The sequence below is a fragment of the Cydia pomonella genome, chromosome 21 (assembly GCF_033807575.1).
Source record: "Cydia pomonella isolate Wapato2018A chromosome 21, ilCydPomo1, whole genome shotgun sequence".
Classification (NCBI taxonomy): domain Eukaryota; kingdom Metazoa; phylum Arthropoda; class Insecta; order Lepidoptera; family Tortricidae; genus Cydia; species Cydia pomonella.
The window spans coordinates 4,873,455-4,898,069 of NC_084723.1; the positions used below are offsets into that span (position 1 = coordinate 4,873,455).

Below are 24,615 nucleotides of genomic sequence, written 5' to 3' on the forward strand. Positions count from 1 at the left end.
ATAATGTATTACATGGATTATTGTAAAAATCAGATTATTATCATTCGTGCTTGTGTCAAGGAAAACCATTTTTGTTTATAAATACCAATAAATACCTACTTATGTAATGTTCTTAGGTTGTGTTTATTTAGGCGATATGCTGTACTCATTACGGTGAGCAACTTTTCTTCAATAAGCCAGAAATCGCACCTATCCACATTGAAGTTCAATTCGACATTAAGACCCAGATTTTTTGTTGTAATTGCAAAATTGGTTATAGCAATGATCACAATCTGTCAATCTCGTACATGGGTATATCTTGTATCACCTAAAAATTTCGCTTAGTATTTTCAAATAAAGTTTACTAATTGTCAGTCAATAATTACGATCGACGATTGTAATTATGCAAAAACATTAAAGTAAAAATGCAATTAGATTTTTACCCAGTAACGACAAATTCATAAGCGTTCGCATGTTTGTTTATATATTATCCATTTAGCGTCGAAACAATAACTAAACTGAACGAACGTTTGCAGAAGATTAACTAATTGTCTAAAAAATATTGAAAAAGCCGCCTCCATACCTTATCATCGAACACGCAAGTTGTTCACTGGGATATCCCAAACTGCGTTGCGCTACTTCATTCAAACTCGAAGGTCCTACGATACCTATGGGAGAATCAACTTTTTAGCGTCACTCGTTGCCATGGTTACGATTAGTTGTCCAGGGGACAAAAGTTCATTGAAATACTGATTTTATGGTACTTAAATGAATTAAACTTGCGTTTTTGTGGTCGTTATAACCAATGTCCATAATGGGCCCCCTACTAAGCATGTTAATAGAACGCATACAACGTCTCTTCAAACAAACTGTGCCACTGTTGTCCCTTGGACAACGGGACAGGATAACAAAACAAAAAAAGTTGATTCACCCCCATCCACTACATTCAAAAACTGACTTTATTAAAACTGAACAAGGCATAAAATCACTTATTACATAACATTGACCAAAACCGCGCACCAGGTTTTAGTTCAAGTTAAATTACGGCGAACTGAATTCTACTCTATATATATATTGTTATAGAGTTCGATTTCGCTTGTGCATATTGTCAGGGTTGGGTTGATACAATACGGATCCAAGAGGTTTGTGCAATTGTTATGTTGTTATTATATAAGGTTGTTTGAGGCTAGGCTGCTCACTCCGGCTTGCATACTACAGTGCATCGAACGTGGACTATATTTTACTGTTTTTAGGTAAGTGTGTGAAAGTGACATAATTAATAATGTGTTTTGAGAACTTTTTTGTTTGTTATTAAATTAGGTGTCAACATTTTTAATCAAGTGCTTAAAACAAGTGTAAATAAAAAGTAATGCATAATTAGGTACTATAAACATAAAAAATAGCACAACTGGTAGCTTTTTCATCTTCATAAATAAAACTTTCCTTTTTTTCTTTTTTATAAATAAAATTTCTTAGTTAACATCTTATAATAATAAATATTAACAATATATCGCATAAATACCAATATTTTACTGCCTTTTTTCTTACCACAAAACAACAATCAACACAAATTTTACTAATAAGCTATTAATGCATTTTATTTTGCAATTTTGACCTAATTATTACTGTTTCAATGTATGTAAAACAGTTAAACAGCTAAAAGTACCTGTTAGGAGAAAGTATCCTGACTTGGTCCGTATTATTTTAGGTCAAGACCACGAACGTATGAGCGTTACATAATGGATGTGGCATTGTTAATTTTGTTATGTCACAAAAGCTCATTATGTAACGAAGTGCATTGACGCATATTAACAACTAAACGGATGAGTCTGTATCTGTACCTTTATATATACATGGTAGATAAATAATAACATATATATTTTTTTACGTATTATGTTAGGTACATGCTTGAAAATTTAAATATTATGTCTGCTTAGTGCTAAAGCTAAAATAGGTAAGTAGGTAGGCTTAGTAACATACAAATTACTCAGAATCAGAATCAGAATCAATTATTTTGCTAGAACAATACACAGATGGTACAATTTGTCATGTCAGTAGATGGGTTACATGAATGCACAGCTGCATGTTTTGCCACACTTGGCATGCAAAATTTACACTAAGTAATACATTTAGCCTAAGTAAATTATTATTATACAAATTTAAATAAAATATTATTATTAGTCATACAATTTCTCGAAATAATCCTGAAAGGTAATAAGGTCTGTTTAGTAAATAACATTTCAGGCTTTTGTGAATAAATTTCAATTATTGCACTGTTTTATGTCATTACTAAAAAAATTATAAATTTTGATTCCTCTGACTCGGCAGCTGTACGTCTTTCACATTAGTAAAGTGAATAAAATAAGCTTATATATTATCAAGAACATTAAACAAAAATACATTACGTAGGTACTTGAGACTAGATCAACTTTATTTTATTTTATTAACTCTGTGCTTTGATATGGTTAACTTAATTTAGTGCTATCAATATATACATATAGATTAAGCTCTCAGTATATTTTAGACTTCGAAATTTAATCCATATGACTGACGCTTATGAAATACGTACCTATCACTGAAAGTTATCCCTTCTCTTTAACTATACTGCGCCCGCAGCTTTGAATATTATATTCTCCCAATTATAACCCATGTTATAAACTTCTCACTGTCAACTGGGGTTTTTCCGTCGTTGTGGCGTAAAGCACATATTATTCCCTTACCAAAAGTTTCTAACCCCAGTACACTAAAAGATTTTCGTCCCATCTCTATTCTCCCTTTTTTGTCTAAGGTCTTGGAAGCTATTGTACACAAACAACTATCTGCTCATATCTACTCCAACCATGTCCTCACTCCATTTCAATCAGGTTTTCGTCCTGGCCACAGCACTACCACGGCATTGCTTAAGATCGTTGAAGATGTGAGGTTAGCTATGGAGTCAACGCAGCTGACGGTTTTGGTCTTGATTGACTTTTCAAACGCATTTAATGCAGTTAATCACGATCTCTTGTTGGCTGTGTTGAATCACTTGAATATTGCGTCATCAACGGCTGAATGGTTCGCCTCATATCTTCAAGATCGACGTCAGATGGTTCGCGTTGACAGTTATGCATTTTCTGACTGGTGTGACCTCACGTCTGGTGTTCCGCAGGGCGGAATACTATCTCCACTTCTTTTTTCCATTTTTATTAATTTGATTGCGTCTCACATTGCATGCTCTTACCATCTTTACGCCGATGACTTGCAATTGTACGCCCATAGTAGTATTAACGATCTGGATTTTGCTATAGCGAAAATCAACGAGGACTTGAATCGCATTTCTGCTTGGTCCCGTTGTTTCGGCATTTCCGTGAATCCGTCCAAATGCCAGGCTATTGTTCTAGGAAGTCCCCGCTTACTCTCCATGGCCGACATTGCTCACTTGCCTCCTGTTGTGTTCGAGGATACTCCTGTACCACTGGCATCACAGGTGAGGAACCTGGGGTTGATTCTTGACAGCGGCCTGACGTGGGAACCGCAGGTGTCGGACGTATGTCGCAGGGTCACTAACACACTTAGAGCCCTATACCGGCTTAAGCACTTCCTTCCGATTGGCACTAAGGTGCTCCTTGTTCAGGCTCTTGTATTACCTATTGTAGATTATGCTGATGTATGTTACACGAATATCACACAAGTTTCTCTGAACAAACTAGATCGGCTTCTTAATAATAGCATCAGATTTATTTTCGGACTCCGTAAATATGACCACATATCTGCATATCGCCGTCGGCTTAACTGGCTCCCTGTTCGTGAACGTAGATCGTTGCGAATTTTGTGCACACTATACTCTGTTTTATTCGATCCAACAGCACCCGACTATCTCAGATCCAAATTTCATTTTATAACTGCCCGAACAGGTTGCACCCTTCGCGAGTCCCGTAGTCTCAAGCTTACTGTTCCTTGTCATAGTTCTGGTTTTGTCTCTAACTCCTTTACCGTTCAGGCGATCCGGCTTTGGAATGATCTCCCACTCAACATCAGAAAGGCTCAAACCAAGCTCTCGTTTAAGCGTATGTTGCGCAAGCACTTTTTCGACAAGCTCTCTGGTTAATTGTCCTTCGTAGTCATAGTATTTTTTGCACTGGGTACATAAATTAATATATATGTATGTATATTTATTTATAGTATATTTATGTAAGTTTATAACCGTTAGTATATATTATTTATCGCTATTTTGCTTGTTTTAAGTTACTTATTCTGTTTTTTTTTTGTTTAATGCCTGCACGTACTACTGTTTCTGTTTAGCCTGATGGTTGACTGGTAGAGAATGCCTTTAGGCATTAAGTTCGCCATTTGTACTTTATTTGTTATATTGTGCAATAAAGTTTAAATAAATAAATAAATAAATAAATATATTACCGAATACACAACTTCCAGTGGTGATTGGCCAATAAAAATTTTGGTTAGCTGATAATAAAGTTCTATATTTCAAACCTCTTGCACGGTAATACAATACGAGTATTGACCGTTGTAGGTACAGGTGAGATGAGTCGTTAGCGGCGTAATTACCGTGGGGTCATTTTTAAAGCTCTAGTTACTTACTTAATTAGTTGAATGCCGTACATTATATATACGATAATATCCTCTGTCCGCAACTTCGTCCGTCGTTAAACTATCAGACCTAAATAATACCATATCCACAATATCAAAGATCGCTTTGTTTTCTCACTAATTAAGGATTCAAAACACGCTTGGACATTGACGCTCAAAATGGGGCCAAATTATTCATTTTTGCTCAACAAAATTTAAGGCCCATTCGCCAAACAATTTATTTTCAAATCACTTTTAAAATACACTTTATGCTCTACAAAATAGGGTAGAATTTCGTAGTTAGAAAGCTTGGCTGTATCGAATTCCTCGGTGGATTATGAAGCCGTTAGAATTGAACGTGATTATGTTATTTTATTCGGTTTAAGTGAAAATAGGTATTATAGAAGAAGAAAACTTGGTATAGATTTTATTTCAATTAATGAATATACAGTATAGGTATTCATATAATATACTGGTAATAAAGATCGGTCGGCTATTTCACCAATGTGACAAATTGCTACCCGAGATTGACAATTTCATGTACGGTTCTGGGTCGGTAAAAGACGATATATAGCGTCAATGATTACTTGTTTGACTAGAAATGGGCGGTGAATTGTCAAGGTCAGCAATTGTCAGTGTGGTGAAACAAGGGCTGATGCTGACTTGTATAAATGACAGCTCAAGCAAAGAACACTTCTTGGTGAAAGTATGTGGCATCAATGACTACAGAAAACTGTCAAATTATGGTATTAAAAATGAATTTAGGTTCATTCAAAAAGTAGATAACTGTGCCTATAAGCGATTAAGTCCCGTTTCAATGTTTAACTATGTACCTACCTTTGACATTATTACAGACATTGTTAAGAATTAACACGCTAAGAATTTTTTTTAGATTAATTTAGGGTACTAAAAAGACGCGTATGTAGAATTGTACATAATAACGAAAGTTATAACAAAAATGTCTTCCTTATGACTTTTTACAAAAGAAATGCACTTCAATTAATCTCGTAACTATTCATGACAATGTTAACGGTTGAATGGTTTCGCGCCATTTTTTTGCTCTCCTTGTCTACGGTAGGCTTAAGTCATTCACTCCCAGCATCTCCACCATAAATACAACTTTATTGCAATATAAATAAAGTCTCAATTCAATTGCTACAGAAACAAGTTCACTGTAATACGTGACGCCAGTAACGTCAAAGCATAGACTCCGGCGCATTCGAAAACCAAAGCGCACAATTTAATTTCAACCGTTAATCATTGAATTACAGTTCTTTTTGCTTGTAGTTTTGTATATTGCAGTCTCGCTCTACTTTCGATGTTCAAATTTTCCCGTTAGCTATGTGTAGCGGTCCCCTCATTGGCCATACAAGCCGTGACAGCAACCTACTTAGTAAAGAAGATCGTATTCCTTTACCAGTCCCATTTAAATAAGTCTTTTAAACTTAGTCGGCTGCTCGACTTGAGTAACACGCAATTTCAACTATATTTGCATGTAATAAAAGCCAGAATAGATTGCATTACATATTCAGCTGTAGACGGACTGAGTTTTGAAGTTCATTTTGTACGCAAACGAAGATAACTTTGAACGTGTTCCGTGGATTCTCGAAATCTTTACGTGAGCGATTTTGGACTGTGGTGACAAGTATTTAAAGTTGAAGTTTAAAGTGTTTGTGTGTCTAAATTTTTAGACATAGTTTAAGCTAGACACGTGAAAGTTTTGCAGTGTGAAGCACTTTTGTTATCAGATTATCAAAGAATGTGATTTGTTGAAGGATTTATCATGATGTACCTAAGTAAAATGATCTGTATACAAATTAGGACGTATAAAGATTTAAAACTAGCAGGTATTATAGTCACCATTTAACATCACTCGATATAACGATTCACTCCCTGTAATGTCGATATTTGTTGTTTATAGTTGCTTTACTTTAATATTAATTTCTCTTTATATAACGAAAACTCTCTATAGCGTCAAAAAACCTTGAGTGTCGCTATATCGAGTTTAGACTGTAATCTGTACTTAGGCCTATAATAAAACGCCTCGCAAGTAAAATTCTAGTTAAATACCTAGTTAATAATATAACAGCCAGCAGTTATATTATCGCCAACCTAAAAAGTAAAATAAACAACTTCAAGCAGTTATGGCGTTATACATAAACGCGCTAGCTTTTTTTTCCTAATCTGTCATTTGGACTTATGTATTCGTTAGAAAGGGATAAAAAATAAATGAACTAATTGAGGCTTGTAAAGTTATAGGAATAGGTTAGAATGTTAGTTCGTGATACAATTTACTTACCTATATGTATGTATAGGTATCGTGCAAGCAACATTGTCGTATTCCGTTTCCTCTTTAAAGAAATAAATCACTTTCCTGTACATACATTCGTGTACATACGATACCATTTCCCATTCTGTAGCTATCTACAGACCTATCTGTAGGTACCTATGTACCTAATTACATAATTACAATTGCAATGAGGTTGTATATCCATAATTAGTTCATAAAAATCTACCTTTTAGAAAACCGCGTTCATAAGATCGTCTGAGTTAAGTGGTAACATTTTTTTTATATTACGTCGGTGGCAAACAAACATACGGCCCGCCCAATGGTAAGCAGTCTACGTAGCCTATGTACGCCTGCAACTCCAGAAGTGTTAAATGCGCGTTGGCGACCCTAACACTCCGTACCCTCGTTGAGCTCTGGTAACCTTACTCACCGGTAGGAACACAACACTATGAGTTGGGTCTAGTGTTATTTGGCTGCGGTTTTCTGTAAGGTGAATAACAAGGGCTATAATTTTCCTTTTCTGAAAGCATTAAGTCATAGAAAAGTAAAAGCAGAAGAGTACGGTCCGATTCGAACTTTAAGATACGCCAAATATTAGGTCTAGATACGATATGGACCGGATATGTCAGTGTCAAAAGTGATGTTTCTTCAAACAAAAATAACTTGTTCTCGTTTTTATTTTATTTTTCTACTCCTCTACTGTTACGAGTGTCTGTCATTTATACATTCATGACTACGAATATAAGAACATACATAAAAAAGTCTATATTGTCTATTCCTTATGACAGCACTTGGGCTTTAAAATCGCTATTAAACGATATTGCAATTAATGGCTACCAACCTATCAAAATCAAAATTAATACAGTTTTCGAAATAAGTGCATTGCTGCCAACTTACAAACTATTTCTTTAATGTCAATGTCATGTCAATTTAATGTCAATGTCAATTAAAACAAAGTTCACCGTAGACAATGTTGTTCATTTTGAGGAACCCCGCGCTTAATAAATTAATTATGTATTTTATTTATAAGTCGCCAGTCGTAGAAAAAGTATTGTATACAACGTTGTTTAAGTATTGGTCAATGCTTACCTTTTCCCAATAAAAAAAAAAAAAAAAAAAAAAAAAACAATTTAAACGGTTTCCATTTAAAATAAAATTTCATCTAAATCAGTTAGAGATAAATAAGAGTTAAAGGGGCATTCCACCATAAAAGGTCTACTTAGCCGGGTACTTGTTGGCACATATGGCAGCTACCTGCTTTAACCTGCAGAAATCTGTATTATACAGTGTGTGTAAATCCAATACGGATGATAAATTAAACCAGATATAGATTTTATCCGGGTAATCATTAATTAAGAAGTTTTTTCAAGTCACACTTAATTATTATTAATTTTCGAAAATTTGCCGATCAGCAATGTATGTACTGCAAACTTTACAAGACATGACATGACATGACCATTGTTGGCCGAACGTTAATTAGAATTGACCATATTGAAATTTACCATTACAAATTGAACCGTAAACTGTAACCGTACGTTATGGTTTAATTTGTAATGGTTAATGTTCAATATGGTAAATTCTAATTAACGTTCGGCCAACACTGGACATGACATTACGAGATACGAGCTTTTTATAGTAATTGCCAACATGCGTTGACAGTTAAATAACTCGTATTTCGTAAATTGTGTTGATTTACATTACGGGCCGAATTATTTTGTATGGTTAATATTTTCATTGTATTTCTAAGCAACCTGAACATACTTCTTAGATACTATGCTAACCACCGTTTAAATATTCACCCGTATTGATTTACACACTGTATACCGTTGCATTTAAAGCTAAATTAACAATTGTTTCATACCAAATATCGGCTTCTTGGATTTATCAGAAAATGTAAAAAAAAAATAGCGTCGGGTACCTGTCATTTTTCTAGAATGTCACCTGAAGGTGAGATTATTTGGTCCAATTTCATATACAACATAGCAAATAAACCTATTTCTACGCGAATAAATTCATTTGAGCCTATATTTGCCAAGGGCGTCCTAACGATATCTTGTGTTGACAAGTATCAGGGAATATCATCGTATTCCGTAAATAAGAGACAGGTCAAATGTCACACGCACACACAATTTGGGTGGTAAGTATGTATTTGCTTGACATAAATGTTCCTAATTTAGGACGACGTGACATGGTAAAAATTTGTAAATACCTGTAGCATTTTTGTTTTTTTTTTTACGGTAGAGGAGGCAAACGAGCAGACGGATCACCTGATGGTAAGCGATTACCGCCGCCCATGGACACCTGCAACACCAGAGGGGTTGTAAGTGCGTTGCCGGCGTTTAAGATGGGAGTACGCTCTTTTCTTGAAGGCATGTAGAAATGTTTCTAACATTCGAAGATCTGTCTATTTATTTTTATTGAGATAAAAATAAAGGTTCTTTTTCATATATTATTTTGTGCTATTTAGAGTAGAAACACTACTTTATAAATTATAAACCGAAATAAATGTCATATACGAAGAAAACCGTGCGCAAGGTCTTCAAGATTTGGAATCGAACCAGCATCCTCTGCTATCGTGGCAGGTGCCAAAGCCTCTTGGCTACCTGGGTCACGGCGACAAGGGTCGAATTTTTCCAATTACATATATACAATTTCCTGAGGGCTTATGGCGCCCCCTGGCCATCCCTGAGGTAACCTTGAGGTATGGTTCGAAAACAACACAGAACCGTATGGACTATGGTCTTAGGGAAAACTTTCGATTTTCCGAAAAAAATCGTAGATACTTTATCCCGACGTCTACCACCGAAAATCATATATCAGCAGACGGTGAAATGTTTTATTTGATTCTTTTTTTATCTAAAATCAGTATCTACTTTACTCATAATATAAAAAAGCATCATAGAGATTGGTGCCATTTCTGAAAATTCAATGGTTTTTTCAAACATTCGGAGACCAATGCGTTCTTGCAAAAATTTGGAAAAGGAAACGTCAAATAACCATGCTTTAAAATTAAATTTAGTTAAACCAAGCTAAGTTGGCAGTGATTTTGATAGCCCAGTGTGTGTAAGTGTTAAGAAAAACTTAATTATTTCACGGAAGTTCGACGTTTAAAATAACACCTGACAAAATCGCTGGCAATTTATCTTGGTCTGACTCTAGTTGCTGCAAAATTTAGGTTCTTCGTGATATTTTATTACAAAATGAAAACAAATGCAAGATTATTATTTATGACGCAAAAATATTACGCAAAAGTATCCTTATTTAATAATGTAAACCTGTTTCTGTTTACTTCCAGATAGACAGTTTCCTAAAATGCATTCAAGCTGGTGGACAGTGGTGGTGTTAGCCACTCTTGCGTGGCGATCGCAAGCAGATGGGGGGTTTAGGCTGCCCGATCAGCCACCCAAGGAGGAAAGGGAGGAGGGGAGATCATTACACTTTCATGGAGGTCAAGGGAGATCGGTAAGATATTGATACTAATCTAAAAGTTCTGGTTAGAAAATATGTAAAACAGATCAAATACATCTTATAAATCAGATTTCCATTTCTAAATCCGAATAATCCATGAAATATTATGAAATAGATATATCATACATACAAGGGTTTGAGAGTAGATCATTGTTTTTTTTTCAAGCGAGCAAGACAATATTCGTCATGTTGGGCAAAGTAAATGTTGAGGACGTTTTCTATTTAAAATTTTTTGGACATTCAGCAGTAAACTTGATAAATTGTCTAAAGTTCATATCTACCGAAAACGTTTGAAGTATAATCAAAATATATCATGTTCACAATTACGTCGAGATCTGTTTACAACTAAAAACAAGCACAAAGAGAAATATTGCTCCATTTTCTAAACAGAATATGCAATGTTTTATTTTATTGTGTGCGTTAGGTACCTTCGTCCATTATTTTAACAAGGTGAATTTCGCCCATCTAAGCACTAGATCACCAGAGCATTCTGTCTCTAACCTGACTAAAACATTTATTTACAGCCTGAAGCCCAAGGCCGAGGGTTCTTGGACTGGCTAGGCTTTGGCGAAGACCAGGACCCGTACATCCAGCAGGCGACGCAGCAGTGCGTCAACGGAGACCTTGGTGATTGCTTTAAGGCACAAGCCCTACGTTCCTTTGATGATTTCTTCGATAAACCAGCTTATCAGTAAGTAACATTAATGTTCAACTCTAAAGATGGGCCAGTAAGGGTGGGAGTTCTTAGACCGGCTAGGTAACGCCGAAGACCAGGACCCGTATATCCAGCAGGAAACGCAGGAGAGACTTTGGTGACTGCTTTAATGTACAAGCTCTAAGCCCCTTTGCTGATTTCTTCGACAAACCTGCTTACCAGTAAGTAAAACTACAAGATCCAAAATGGCTACCGTAACAATTTTGGGACTTAAGTGACTGCTTCAAGGCACAAGCCCTACGCAAGGATGATTTCTTCGATAAGCCTGCTTCTTCTCCTTGTCGTATCCTCATGGCTAAGGGACGTGACGACTGTGGTCACTCTTCACCAGTGCTGCCGAGCCTGTTTACCAGGAATTAAAACTCCAAGATACAAAATGGCTACCGTATAGGTAGACACGGTATCGATTTTAATTTTAATCATATATGCCTTAATCTGGAGTTAGTTTTTAGCAACTTTATGGTAAGAATTCGAGTAAGCACCGATTTTTACTAAAACGACTGGGTTAAAAAAGTTCGAGAAAACTGGCGTCTTTCTTATGGACAATTTGGGTAAATTTTATTAAGGCTTATACATTTACTTATACAAGGCATACTGCTTTTAAGAATGTCTACAGGAAAGTCACATAACCTCATACTTAAAAAGTTTTTAACCCGACTGTCATCTAACTTTCCAAGTAAGATTAGAAAATAGGTCTTACAGGGTCCAGTCATCTTACAATGTTCTTCTTGATCAAACAGTGGCATATAAATATCAAAAGATTATGTCGTAGGTAAATTCAGAGGAACTCTTTTATATATTTACGCGTTGTATGTTGGACTAAATATGGAAGGGGATTATATTGTATTTAATTTTACGTATTCTTAGGTTTATTTAGTCTTATAAGTAATTTTTGTATGTTTACTTAATCGTTTGATGATAATAAATACTAACTAATCAAAATTATCACAGGCTATCAGAAAACGCTGTTCTGGTGAAGGTGGAGTCCCAAGCAAGAGCCCTGGCTAGGGAACCTCCGCAACTGAGCTCCCAGCCGCGCAGTGAGGACTCCGACTGGGACGCCTTGGTCAAGTTCGGGATGAGGAAAATTGAAAGGTGAGTCCCAGTTTGGTGGTTAAGGTACAGACACCATCTAAAAACGCTGTTCTGGAGAAGGTGGAGTCCCAATCCCGAGCCCTGGCCAGAGAACCTCTGCAACTGAGCTCCCAGCCGCGTAGTAAGGACTCCGACTGGGATGTCTCGGTCAAGTTCGGGAGGAGGGAAATTAACTTTTAAGACACTGTTAATAACAAAGAAAATTGATTTTACGTAACAGGAATGATATTTTGTAAAATATTTACACACCATACGAAAAAAAAGCTGACGTATTTTTGAGTATGTAAGACCAATAGTCTTACATTCTAAGATTTAAAAGTGACAGCGTGAAGTTATGAGTTACAACACGAAACGTGAAACCATTATCCTGCAGAGGGACAACAGGTAATACTGACCATGGGGGCCTTTTCAAATTACAAACGAATAACAAACATCAGAAGTGAATGACGTGATCCAATTCAAACTAAACTTATTTTAATATCCAAAAACAAAGAAATAAACATACATAATAAAACTTACTAACAACTTAAACTAAAGATAAAAAATTTGGCCCAAATCGCCGTCAATGGGCAAGGTGCCTAGAAGGCTGGCCGTATTTCCCCGCTGTATGGCGATACTTATACGCTGTGCGAAATAGTGGCCAGCCCTCTGGTCGCCCGAGGCCTCTATTAGGCGCGCCGACAAATCTTTAAAAAGCCGACGCGCACTTGGCCCCCATGGCCCCAAGATATTCAAACTACATTTTCAAACAATCTCCCTAATGTGACAGGAACTCTACATGTCACAAACGTCATTGTCAATAGTTCTCTTTGAATTTCAAACACAATCAAACAGCATGCGATACTGGTAATGCGACGATCAATAATTCATGTATCTTGCCAACTCACATGCTGATGCGATACGCAATAGCATATACGCAAAGCAGTAACTGGACTAAGTTGAAACACTGATACAATTAATAAATAATTTATGCATTACTTTTTGATGGCCTTATCAATTTACTAGGTATTACTTTTAACGGTGACAGACTGTTTGGTGCAACCGACCCATAACTGAGAATGAAAACTGACCGTAGTGGCTGGCTGGCTTTAACCCTCTAGTACATACAAAGCCATATATGGCAGTTATGAATGAGTTTGACTGTGGAATCATGTGTCTCTATTTAAACTCTACTTATGTATTACAATTTTTAAACAGCAAAAATAGAATCTAAGAATAATTATTTAATAAATAAAGTCGACAGCGTGGGAAACTTAAACTCCCTAGGTAAAAAATGACGACCTGTCTGGCCTAGTGGGTGTGACCCTGCCTATGAAGCCGAGGGTCCTGGGTTCAAAACCTGGTAAAGGCATTTATTCGTGCGATGAGCTCTGATATTTGTCCCTGAGTCTTGGGTGTTTTCTATGTATTTATATATTATATATATCGTTGTCTACGGTGTTGGCCGAATGTTAATTAAAATTAACCATTTACCATTACAAATTGAACCGTAAACTGTAACCGTCCATTACGATTTACGGTTCAATTTGTAATGGTTAATGATCAGGTCTAATTAATGTTCGGCCAACACTGGTTGTCTAAGTACCCTCAACACAAGCCTTAATGAGCTTACTGTGGGACTTGGTCAATTTGTGTAATAATGTCCTATAATATTTATTCATTATTATATTATTAAAAATACTGGAATACTGCTTTAGTACACCTGTGACGCTCTGACGGCACCAACATCACTTGGCAGAAGCCGCGAACGTTTAATTTAGATGCTAAGCGGATATCCGGATTTTCAGGGCTGTGCCAATAGAGAAGTGATGGGGGTACCGTTTAACATATTGACGTTTTGACAGTTTTATCCTTAAGGTAGCAGCTTTTGGAATAATTGATTTAAAATAATTATGACATGAAATAAATTAAACAAGAACGTTTTGCACTTAAAGTGTCAAAATTGACGTATGTCTCGTTTCCGCTGTGATACCAATAAGAAATATCTACGATATTTTTAAAGCCAAAGTGACATTGGTTGCCCGAATCGAGCTGATTCTGTCAATTATACGATATACAAACGATATCTAAATCAGAACTTATCTAAACCAGAACTTATCGTTATCGTATCTCATTCTTCGAAAAGGGCCGTAAGTTGCTAAAATAATTTATTTGCAGTTATTATATTACATCTTAAGCCTCTCTAACTAACTTTATAGTAGTAGTAGTAATGGTACGTTTTAAATAAATAAATAAAAAATCGTTTATATAGACATAAAAGTGCATCGGGGTTAGCAAAATTATTACTACGTGTACTTAAAATTAGAGTTACTTTTTATTAAAACCAAATAATACAATAAAAAAGGGAAGAAAAATAACATAACAAAAACTAACTTAGCCTTTTGTATGAAATTCCGTTTCAAGAGAAAACGGTTTCCAATAACTCTTAACAAAATCACTTTAAGTGTACCATCATCAATAACTAGGTTTGGATTCACAAGCCATGTAAAGGCGTATAGAATAGAAGCCATAATTCAACAATAATCCACAACATACTTTGGGAAAAATCAGTAAATAAGCCAAGACATCATCAACTGTAATAAAAAGTGCGTAACACACAAAATGAGTCTGATTATTCAAATATCTTTGTAATGCAAATAAATCATTATCTTATCTTTTTATACTACGTCGGTGGCAAACAAGCATATGGCCCGCCTGATGGTAAGCAGTCTCCATAGCTTATGTACGCCTGCAACTCCAGAGGAGTTACATGCGCGTTGCCGACCCTAACAACCCGTCCTCCCCTCGTTGAGCTCTGGGAACCGGTAGGAACACAACACTATATACTATCTTTACGTGATCCATTCTTTAACTTAGTTTGATAGAAGTGGCAACTCTATCTGAATATATTGAGCACTCGTTCGTTTATTTCAATTTCCGATTCCCTCTGATATTCCAACAAATGATTTAAATACATGTATATTTATGTACACTTGAGCTCCCATTTAAAATGCAATAAAATGGACAATGTTTGGACTAATGATTTTTATAAAAAAAAATGGATGGGAATGGAATGAAATGGAATGGATGGATGGATGGCTTAACTGTGTTCGCCGTTATGCTATCTGAAGGTTGTCTGGACGAGATCGTTGTTTAGCGATAAGTCCGCCTGTTGTTACCTACACTGTTAGACTCCAATGAATTCTCTGTACCTTTTATTATGTAGTGTGCAATAAAGTATTTTATTATTATCATTATGAATGGACGAAATTCATTTGTATACATTTTCTTGTTCACATATTACGAGAAATTCATACAAATACGGAGGTTAATTCTCATTTGAAAACTACGTGTTGGATTGTAATTTGTAATGAAACTTTGCACATATATAATGAAATGACGTATATCTATGTCTATTAATTAGATTATATAGCTCCAGCTTATAAAACAAGCGAAATTGTGCAAAAACAAGTTTTGTATGAAACGCTTAAATACGCTGTATTTTTTTTAACTACATAAGCTAATTACAGGCATCTTATCCTATTGTAAGTTTCAGAGCAAACGACTTAATAATCTTATAATCTCTTATGATAGAAATAGAAATATTTTATTTGGTGTAAAAAAAAACATATACACTTATTCTAGTATGTGGTAAAATATACCTAATGCATATGTACCTAAATTTTAATTAATAAATTTTGCTCCGAGTGTGATGGCTGATGTTTTCTCAATGTATCTTCAAGTTTTATATATAAATACATAATGTAACTTGTTAGCTATTAGTTTGTAATTTATTACTGGTCCTAATTAAGTAAAAATTAAATAAATGAATTTGAGTGCCATCACTCAAAATAAATGAAGTTGACGTAGATGTCAATGTCACTTATTTAATTGACAGATTGAAGTGCTGGAGCAGAAATAAAATAAAAATCATCCATTAATCATAATCTAAAAGGTTACCAACGTAACACTTAGGCACGGCTGAAGTAGATTTTTGACTGATTATATTTCTAAGAAGCAATTTCATTTTTTCGTCTAAAAATTCATCTATAAAAATTCCTGGAAGATTCTTGTCTATTTGGCCTCTGCTTAGACAATAAATGTGTTCAGCACCTAAGGTCCAAATATATCTTAGTTCGGAAATTAATATCTTTACTCATATAGTCAGTCTCATAGCGATAGTTAAAGGGGAGTGCCTACTCAAGAAGTACCTACTTAGGGCAGCACGTATTACAACCCTATGAGGTACAGAGCTATACAGCCCGCCCAAAGAATCTGGTCCTGGATGCAACGGGCATTAGTAATGAACTTTAAAGGGCCGTCACAAAAAATCACTGCTTGGTCGACGTGTCACTCAAAGGCCCACAACACCCTAATAATAATAATAATAAAGGGGAGTGCAAAGATTAATTGCATAATAAAGTAACGGAACAATCGTTTCAACTTTTAACTGAATACTTCAATCGGATCAAATTGAGCAATTTGATAGCCATAAACTTCAATACTTATCTTTTTAGAGCAGCCTTAAGAGGAAATTTCACTCAAAATTTTATAGATATGAGATCTGTAAAAGAGATAATTTATTTCAGAAGCGTGTCCATCGTTGTTAGTCAAAAAATTTACTTAGAGCTAATGTTGGTACAATTCAAATATCCAACGGATACTGACTATTCGAACTTTAAGATACGTCAACAACTTCCTAAAGATACGACATAGATTGGATATGTCAGTTTCAAAATTGACGTTTTTGTTTGAAGAAACGGCACTATTGACACTGACATATCTAATCCATATCGCATATTTAGCAAATGTTTGATGTATCTTGAAGTTTGAATTGAGCCGATAGTCATTATAGTTAACAATCCTTAGTTAGATAAATCCTTGTCAGCAATTTTATTACATTCATTTCATTCATCTTCATTGGTTCCGGAGCTCCTTCAAGCGACACTGATATTTATCTACAATGGTGATTAGTAAGCTGTTTGGGCTGTCCTCTGCACTAAGGATGCCACTCTAATTTTTTTATTCAATACATGGTGCGGAGAACGTAGTGATTATATGCTCTTTGGTGCGGAGCGTTAACGGTTATCTAATCAGTTTATTCTGACCACAGGTTCCTGAGGTCTACTGCCCTGGAAATGAACCTCGATGATGACGTCACCTCCAATGGTATCATCGCACCACGATTCCTGGACGAGATCGCAGATGAAGTCGACGTTATTGAAGATAAGAAGGCACCGCCTTTCCGTGAGTAGACAATCTATAAATTTTACAAACAAGTAACTATCTACTATATTTAAGAGAGGCAAAATGTTAGGACACCTGATACAGTACAACAGCATTTTCTTAAACATTCTGGAAGGCAGGATTGAGATGCTGAGAAACAGAGGAAAGCTTAGAATTACATATCTCAGCTAAGTGAAAAAGAATGCATCGTATGATGTAATCAAAAGAATAGCCCATGAAAGAAAGGATTGGCGATTACTCCACCGAGCTCCAGCAGAGCTCTTTAGTTATAATAATGATGATTTAATGAACCATCTACTCAGTTAAATAGTTACAATTTCGCAAAAAAGCTTTTCGTATCTATATCAAAGCTGTAAGAGTTTCATTCAATGCTCCCATTATGAATTTAATTACAAGTATAAAATAATCGTATATTACATAGGGCAGTAAAGTAAAAAATGTAAATCATATGCAATCTGAAAAGGCTTTCTTAAATATTTACTGGTACACGTTTTGTTTGTTCGACGGAGGCGGAAAACGGCAATTTCGTTTAGCACTGCGAGCGGAAAGTGGATGCTTGCCGCATGGAGAACAGAAAAATGTATTTTATAAGTATGTCCCATTATTGTTCCGCAGAAATCCATTTAGATTAGATCGTTGGTAAATGTTTTGATACAATTTTGCCTATTTAAAGCAAGACATTATATTACAAAATCAATCGGCTTCATTTGATCTCGTTGTTGTTGTTTTCATTTCGTCTGGGTTAGTCTGCTGCACTACGATCATATTGTGTCTGAGTTTATTTTGTCAGAAAATGTCACATTTACGAATTTTTCGTTACCAGGTCGCCATAAGCTGAAGAAGCTCATCATCCCCATGCTGCTGATCCTAAAGCTGTTCAAGCTGAAGCTGCTGTTGTTCCTGCCGCTCATCCTGGGGCTTGCCAGCTTCAAAAAATTCCTTGGGTTCATGGCCCTGATCATTCCAGGTAATTCTTTTTTGTGATACCAGACCTCCAAGAGCTGAAAAAACTCGTCATCATACGACGGCGAGAATCAGAATCTATTGTGTCAAATTTTTAAGGACGCTACTGTAATTTCCGAGGCGGTTAAAAGACTGTTAAGTATTTTTCTGACACTCGATTCTAAAGTACTTGGAGAGAGTACAGAGAGACGAGGAGTTGTATATAAAGACTCCGCCATCAGTTCTGAAGTATCAACCTGACGGTTAATTAAACTGACGGTTGTAATTGTGCGTGAGAACAACGGGTCTCGAAAAGTGATGAAATACTGTAATATTTAGATTTTAATTATTATATCTTGTCTTACTTTTTGATAAAGGGGAACATAGTGGGGAAACCTGCAGACCTACGAATAAATTCAAAGGTGGATGTGAAGTCCCCAATCCGCATTTGGCCAGCGTGGGGACTATAGCCCAAACCCACTCGCGTAAGAGAGGAGGCCTGTGCCCAGCAGTGGGACGTATATAAGCAGATTTTTTTATTATTTTGTCAAAGCCAGACATGAAAATATTTTTACTATTTTTTCTCCACATAATTAGGTGCCTAACTAACGATTGTTATTTAAAATATCTTTACAAAGATTCATCAAAAAATTAAGAGGTATTCTGACGAATTCCAGGCGTAATCGGCTACTTCAAGTTCTGCAAGCCCAACAGCTCTCCTTTCTCCAGCGGCCACTACACAGGACCTCAGTATTCACCCGCTGGTATAGGCGTGGGACCGTACAGGGAAGGCAGTTACGATCACTATGAGTACCCGGTAAGTTTTACAAAGTCAACATGACTGACTATTTAAATTATAATCTATTATAGTTAGAAATACAGTCGATAATCCGTTGAACCTTAAAGATGGTTCTAACGACTTTTTATATAAGTGGTTATTTCCGTGTTAGGCAGTAAACCTAACAACTGCTTTAGTATTCTTAAGTAAACATAAAGAATATTTTATTTTTCAATGCATATGACAATGCCTTTAGGAACGTCAAATAAAGTACGGTGTGAAGTGAAGTGGTTTAGCCAAAAAGAAAAATAAAGCACAATAATTTACAAAATTAACTTTGTATTAGGTATTTCGGCCCAGTACCGCAATGACCGTGGTAAAGGTGTGTTTCTTTTTTACCACTTTTTTATGTAACTTTTTTTGCCACCTTTTTAATTAACTTCTTTTGCCATTTTTGTGTTATTTCGAGCTCGAGCTAACGAAAGAGCTCTTGATTCTGAGTAGAATAAACAAAAAAATTAAGAAAAAATACAAAATTAATGAAAATTGCATTTAAAAAGACGCTCAAATATTGAAAAGTAAGCACAGAAAAAACATTATTACTGCACAAAAGGATGACTTCTTTTTCTACACTCCTTTTTCTATAACAGGTGATCGGTGATCAAGAGCGATGATTTTTATAAAAAAACTGACGTGTCGGGCCCGGGCCCGAACCGTTGTAGCATGAGTCATCCTTTTTTCTAAGTTGATTGAATAAATCTGCAGCTATTAAAGCCTTCTTAAAAGGAAGCCAATTCGTAAGAAAAAAACTCTTTCTCTGTAAATAGAATTACAATTAGGAAATATACCTAAACTCTCCCTACGGAGGCAAATGATTATGAATCAGCATAATAAAATAGAAGATTTATTCTTAATAAGGAAGTTGTTTCGTAAATGGGTTCGGAATCCGACTTAGCCATCTCTGCAATGAAATTAAACGTTGCGCAATTAACGATAACCGTATTCTTACCGGACTGCCGAATGTCATTTTTAGGGTTCCGTAGCCAAATGGCAAAAAACGGAACCCTTATAGATTCGTCATGTCCGTCTGTCTGTCCGATTCTGTCACAGCCACTTTTTTCCGAAACTATAAGAGCTGTACTGTTCAAACTTAGTAAGTGGATGTATTCTATGAACCGCATTAAGATTTTCACACAAAAATAGAAAAAAAACAATAAATTTTGGGGGTTCCCCATACTTAGAACTAAAACTCAAAAAATCTTTTTTCATCAAACCCATACGTGTGGGGTATCTATGGATAGGTCTTCAAAAATGATATTGAGGTTTCTAATATCATTTTTTTCTAAAATGAATAGTTTGCGCGAGAGACACTTCCAAAGTGGTAAAATGTGTGTCCCCCCCCCCCCCCCCGTAACTTCTAAAATAACAGAATGAAAAATCTAAAAAAAATATATGATATACATTGCCATGTAAACTTCCACCGAAAATTGGTTTGAACGAGATCTAGTAAGTAGTTTTTTTTTTAATACGTCATGAAATTAAAAAAATTTTTTTTTTTCAACATACCCATACATGTGGGGTATCTATGGATAGGTCTTCAAAAATGATATTAAGGTTTCTAATATCATTTTTTTCTAAACTGAATAGTTTGCGCGAGAGAACCTCCCAAAGTAAAAAAAAGTGTGTGTCCCCCCCCCCCGTAACTTCTAAAATAACAGAATGAAAAATCTAAAAAAAATATATGATATACATTGCCATGTAAACTTCCACCGAAAATTGGTTTGAACGAGATCTAGTAAGTAGTTTTTTTTTAATACGTCATGAAATTAAAAAAAAAAATTTTTTTTTCAACATACCCATACATGTGGGGTATCTATGGATAGGTCTTCAAAAATGATATTAAGGTTTCTAATATCATTTTTTTCTAAACTGAATAGTTTGCGCGAGAGAACCTCCCAAAGTAAAAAAAAGTGTGTCCCCCCCTGTAACTTCTAAAATAACAGAATGAAAAATCTAAAAAAAATATATGATATACATTACGATGCAAACTTCTAACGAAAATTGTTTTGAACGAGATCTAGTGAGTAGTTTTTTTTAATACGTCATAAAATTAAAAAAAAATTTTTTTTCGTCAAACCCATACGTGTGGGGTATCTATGGATAGGTCTTCAAAAATGATATTTAGGTTCCTAATATAATTTTTTTCTAAAGTGAATAGTTTGCGCGAGAGACACTACCAAAGTGGTAAAATGTGTGTCCAAAGTGGTAAAATGTTGAACGAGATCTAGTAGTTTAAGTAGTTTTTTTTAATACGTCATAAAGGAACCCTTCATGGGCGAGTCCGACTCGCACTTGGCCGCTTTTTGTTAACATCTATATAAATAACTATATATATGGGTACTTACTAAATAGCTCTTTAGTGGGACCGGATTTTTGCTCTAAAAGTTTTAACAATTAAATATAATAAAAAAAATATGCTTATATGATATGTAAATCCAATACGCGCAACAATTTAAAACATATAAGTAGAATTTTTCCGAGTAATCATTAACTAAGAAGTTATTTTAAAAGTAACACTTAATTACTACCCCGTAATTATTTTTTGAAAATTTACCGTGCAACAATGTACTGCAAACATTACGTGACATAACATGACATGACATTACGAGGTACAACAAGCGTTGACAGTAACTTTAAATAGCTCGTATCTAGTAACTTTTTTGTGTGTTGCTTTACATTGCGGGCCGAATTATTTTGTATGGTTAATTTCATTGTATTTCTAAATATTTTCCCGTATTGGATTTACACACTGTATAAGTATATAGCGTGGGATATATTTTTAAGCATATTTGTAATACGACAAAATGTTAGAACCAGCCTTATTAGGTATTTATATATTTTTATTGGCGAATTGTGAACATTGTATTAAAGTGCAAAATTTAAGCTTCATTGTTCAACAATATGAATGACGCTTTATGCTGTTAAGGTTTTTTATTAGTTGATGTATTTTGAATGGGCATCGGAATAAAATGTAAATAAACTAAAAACCGGCCAAGATCATGTCGGGCCACGCTCAGTGTAGGGTTCCGTAGTTACTCTTCCGTCACAATAAGCTAAACTGGAGCTTAAAGTATAGTAAATTGTTAACCAAGGGATGAAACGGTACCTTTCACGCGAGTTAAACAAATAGGCAAATTTGCATAATCAGTACCTAATTAAAGTGTCTTTTTACTACGAAGGGGAAACTTATTGCGATAACTCAAAAACAGCTAAACTGATCATGTCCGCTATAGTTTTCATTTAATGTCTTTCTTAAGCTCTACTTTCACGATTTTTTTCATATTTTTTGGACCTATGACACTATGATGATGATTTTGGGACACATTATTTTTTTCTTTCGGAGTGATTGTCTCCAAATATATTCACTTTATCAAAAAATGTTTGTTGAAAACCCCTATTCGTTTTGAAAGACCTTTCCAACGTTGAAGCAAAAACAAAAAAATTCACCCCCACTTAACGTGTAGGGGAGGTACCGTCAAAAAAATTAAATTTTTAGATTTTATTGTACGACTTTGTCGGCTTTATTTGTGTATATATCCATGCCTAATTTCAGATTTCTAGCACTAACGACCACGGAGAAAAGCCTCGGACAGACAGACAGACAGACAGACGGACATGGCGAAACTATAAGGGTTCCTAGTTGACTACGGAACCCTAAAAACACGATTATACCTTTTATATTTGACATAAAATATGTTAGCGGAACAACTTTGTAACTAAAGGAAAGAAACTCGGATGATAATAAGAAATACCTAATAAATAATGAATGTCAGCAAATTTTCTTGTTATACTACGGTGTAAACCACGTTTACAGTAAACAAACAAACAGTAAATCTAATCCAAACCAAAATGGTGTAAAATAAAAAATGATAATGACAATTGTGTATACCACCTGTTTTGTGCAAAATCGATGAGGAGGACTATATATAATGCAATTTTTTTTTTGAAATAATTGATTTTCAAGCGCTGGTGGCCTAGAGCGGTAAGAGTGTGCGAGTTGCAATCCGGAGGTTGCGGGTTCAAACCCCGGCTCGTACCAATGAGTTTTTCGGAACTTATATATGAAATACCATTTGATATTTACCAGTCGCTTTTCGGTGAAGGAAATCATCGTGAGGAAACCGGACCAATCCCAATACGGCCTAGTTTACCCTCTGGGTTGAAAGGTCAGATGGCAGCAGTGTTGACCGAACGTTAATTAGAATTGACCATTTACCATTACAAATTGAACCGTAAATTGTAACCGTCCATTACGGTTTACAGTTCAATTTGTAATGGTTAATAGTCTCTTCTAATTAACGTTCGGACAACACTGGTTGGCAGTCGCTTTCGTAAAACCGGTGCCTACGCCAATTCTCGGGATAAGTTGCCAAGCGGACCCCATGAGCCTTGGCAATACACCGGGACAACGCGAGGAGGAAGATGAATTAAATTGAATTTCCCTTGTAATATTTGACTTCATTACAGACCGGACACAAATACGGCGGAGGCGGCTACGGATCCGGTGGCGTCGCGTTCAGAGACCACGAGTCCCACGCCCAGAGCCTCGCCTACAACGGATGGGAGTACAGGAACAAAAAGGGGGGAGAAGACATCAAGGCTGAACAAGCATAAGACTGATAACAGTGATACTAACACAAGAGATTGAGCACCTGCGCGGATGACAAATAGGCCAATTCCAAGTATTCCAATAATATGTGCTACTGATCTAAGATAGATCTGACATCATTTCGGTATGAGATGTTTCCAATCTTCTTTAGAGGACCTGCTGAATTGCACATTATGTCAACTTTCAACCAAAACATCAATTTTGACATTGACAGATCAGTATCATATTGGAATGTGATCTATAACTAAAACTCGCATCCAAATACGTTACTTTTGACACTGATAGATCAGTATCAGATCAGTTTCATATTGGAATGAGATTTAATAACTAAAACTTGAATTGGCCTGATAGGTTGTTATCGCCTATCATGTGAAACGTCACTGTCACACTTACATACTTATTAGAACGTGACAAGCATGGTGACAGACGTTAAAGAGGCGACCATCTTAGCCTTTATATAATAACTAAGGTCCTTCAGACTTGACTGGAATTATCCTGCTATATTTTTGTTAAGAAGGAAAACAACAGATAGCTTTCTCGGTCCATCTAAGCAGATAGTGTCCTAGAAAAAGATAGATTTTAGGTAATATTTGACCCTTATTTCTGAATTGTGCCATCGCATGGAATAAAAATTACATCCAAAACCTGTTGGGTTTCATCAGAATTAAGACCTTATTAAACCTGTTTAGAAAATACTTTTTTTACGAATTTGTCTCTAAATTCAATTTAAATACCATCGCAATGTCGTTCTTCTTTACAAATATCAAATATTAAATAAAAAGACTAGCATCATAAGGATCAAGAAAACAGGTACCTACAATTTAAATAAATTTCCTATGAATGTAGGAAATACATACATTTTTATTTTTGTGTTTGGGTACATTCGT

At 35.5% G+C, this 24,615-nt stretch overlaps 1 protein-coding gene across 2 annotated transcripts; it reads left to right on the forward strand.

Annotated features, from left to right (window-relative positions):
- The first annotated feature begins 917 nt into the window (after positions 1 to 917).
- LOC133529692 (uncharacterized) lies at positions 918 to 24,253 on the forward strand. Of its 2 annotated transcripts, none has more exons than XM_061867470.1 (8): positions 918 to 1,232; positions 10,131 to 10,297; positions 10,828 to 10,994; positions 11,970 to 12,113; positions 17,206 to 17,339; positions 18,163 to 18,306; positions 18,959 to 19,098; positions 23,587 to 24,253. In XM_061867470.1, exons 2-8 carry the CDS (start codon positions 10,148 to 10,150, stop codon positions 23,731 to 23,733), a joined length of 1,026 nt encoding a protein of 341 aa, XP_061723454.1. In that variant the 5' UTR covers positions 918 to 1,232; positions 10,131 to 10,147; the 3' UTR covers positions 23,734 to 24,253. The 2 variants fall into 2 exon arrangements, with proteins under 2 accessions (XP_061723454.1, XP_061723455.1); XM_061867471.1 differs by lacking the exon at positions 918 to 1,232 and adding an exon at positions 6,077 to 6,333.
- Positions 24,254 to 24,615: the final 362 nt, after the last annotated feature.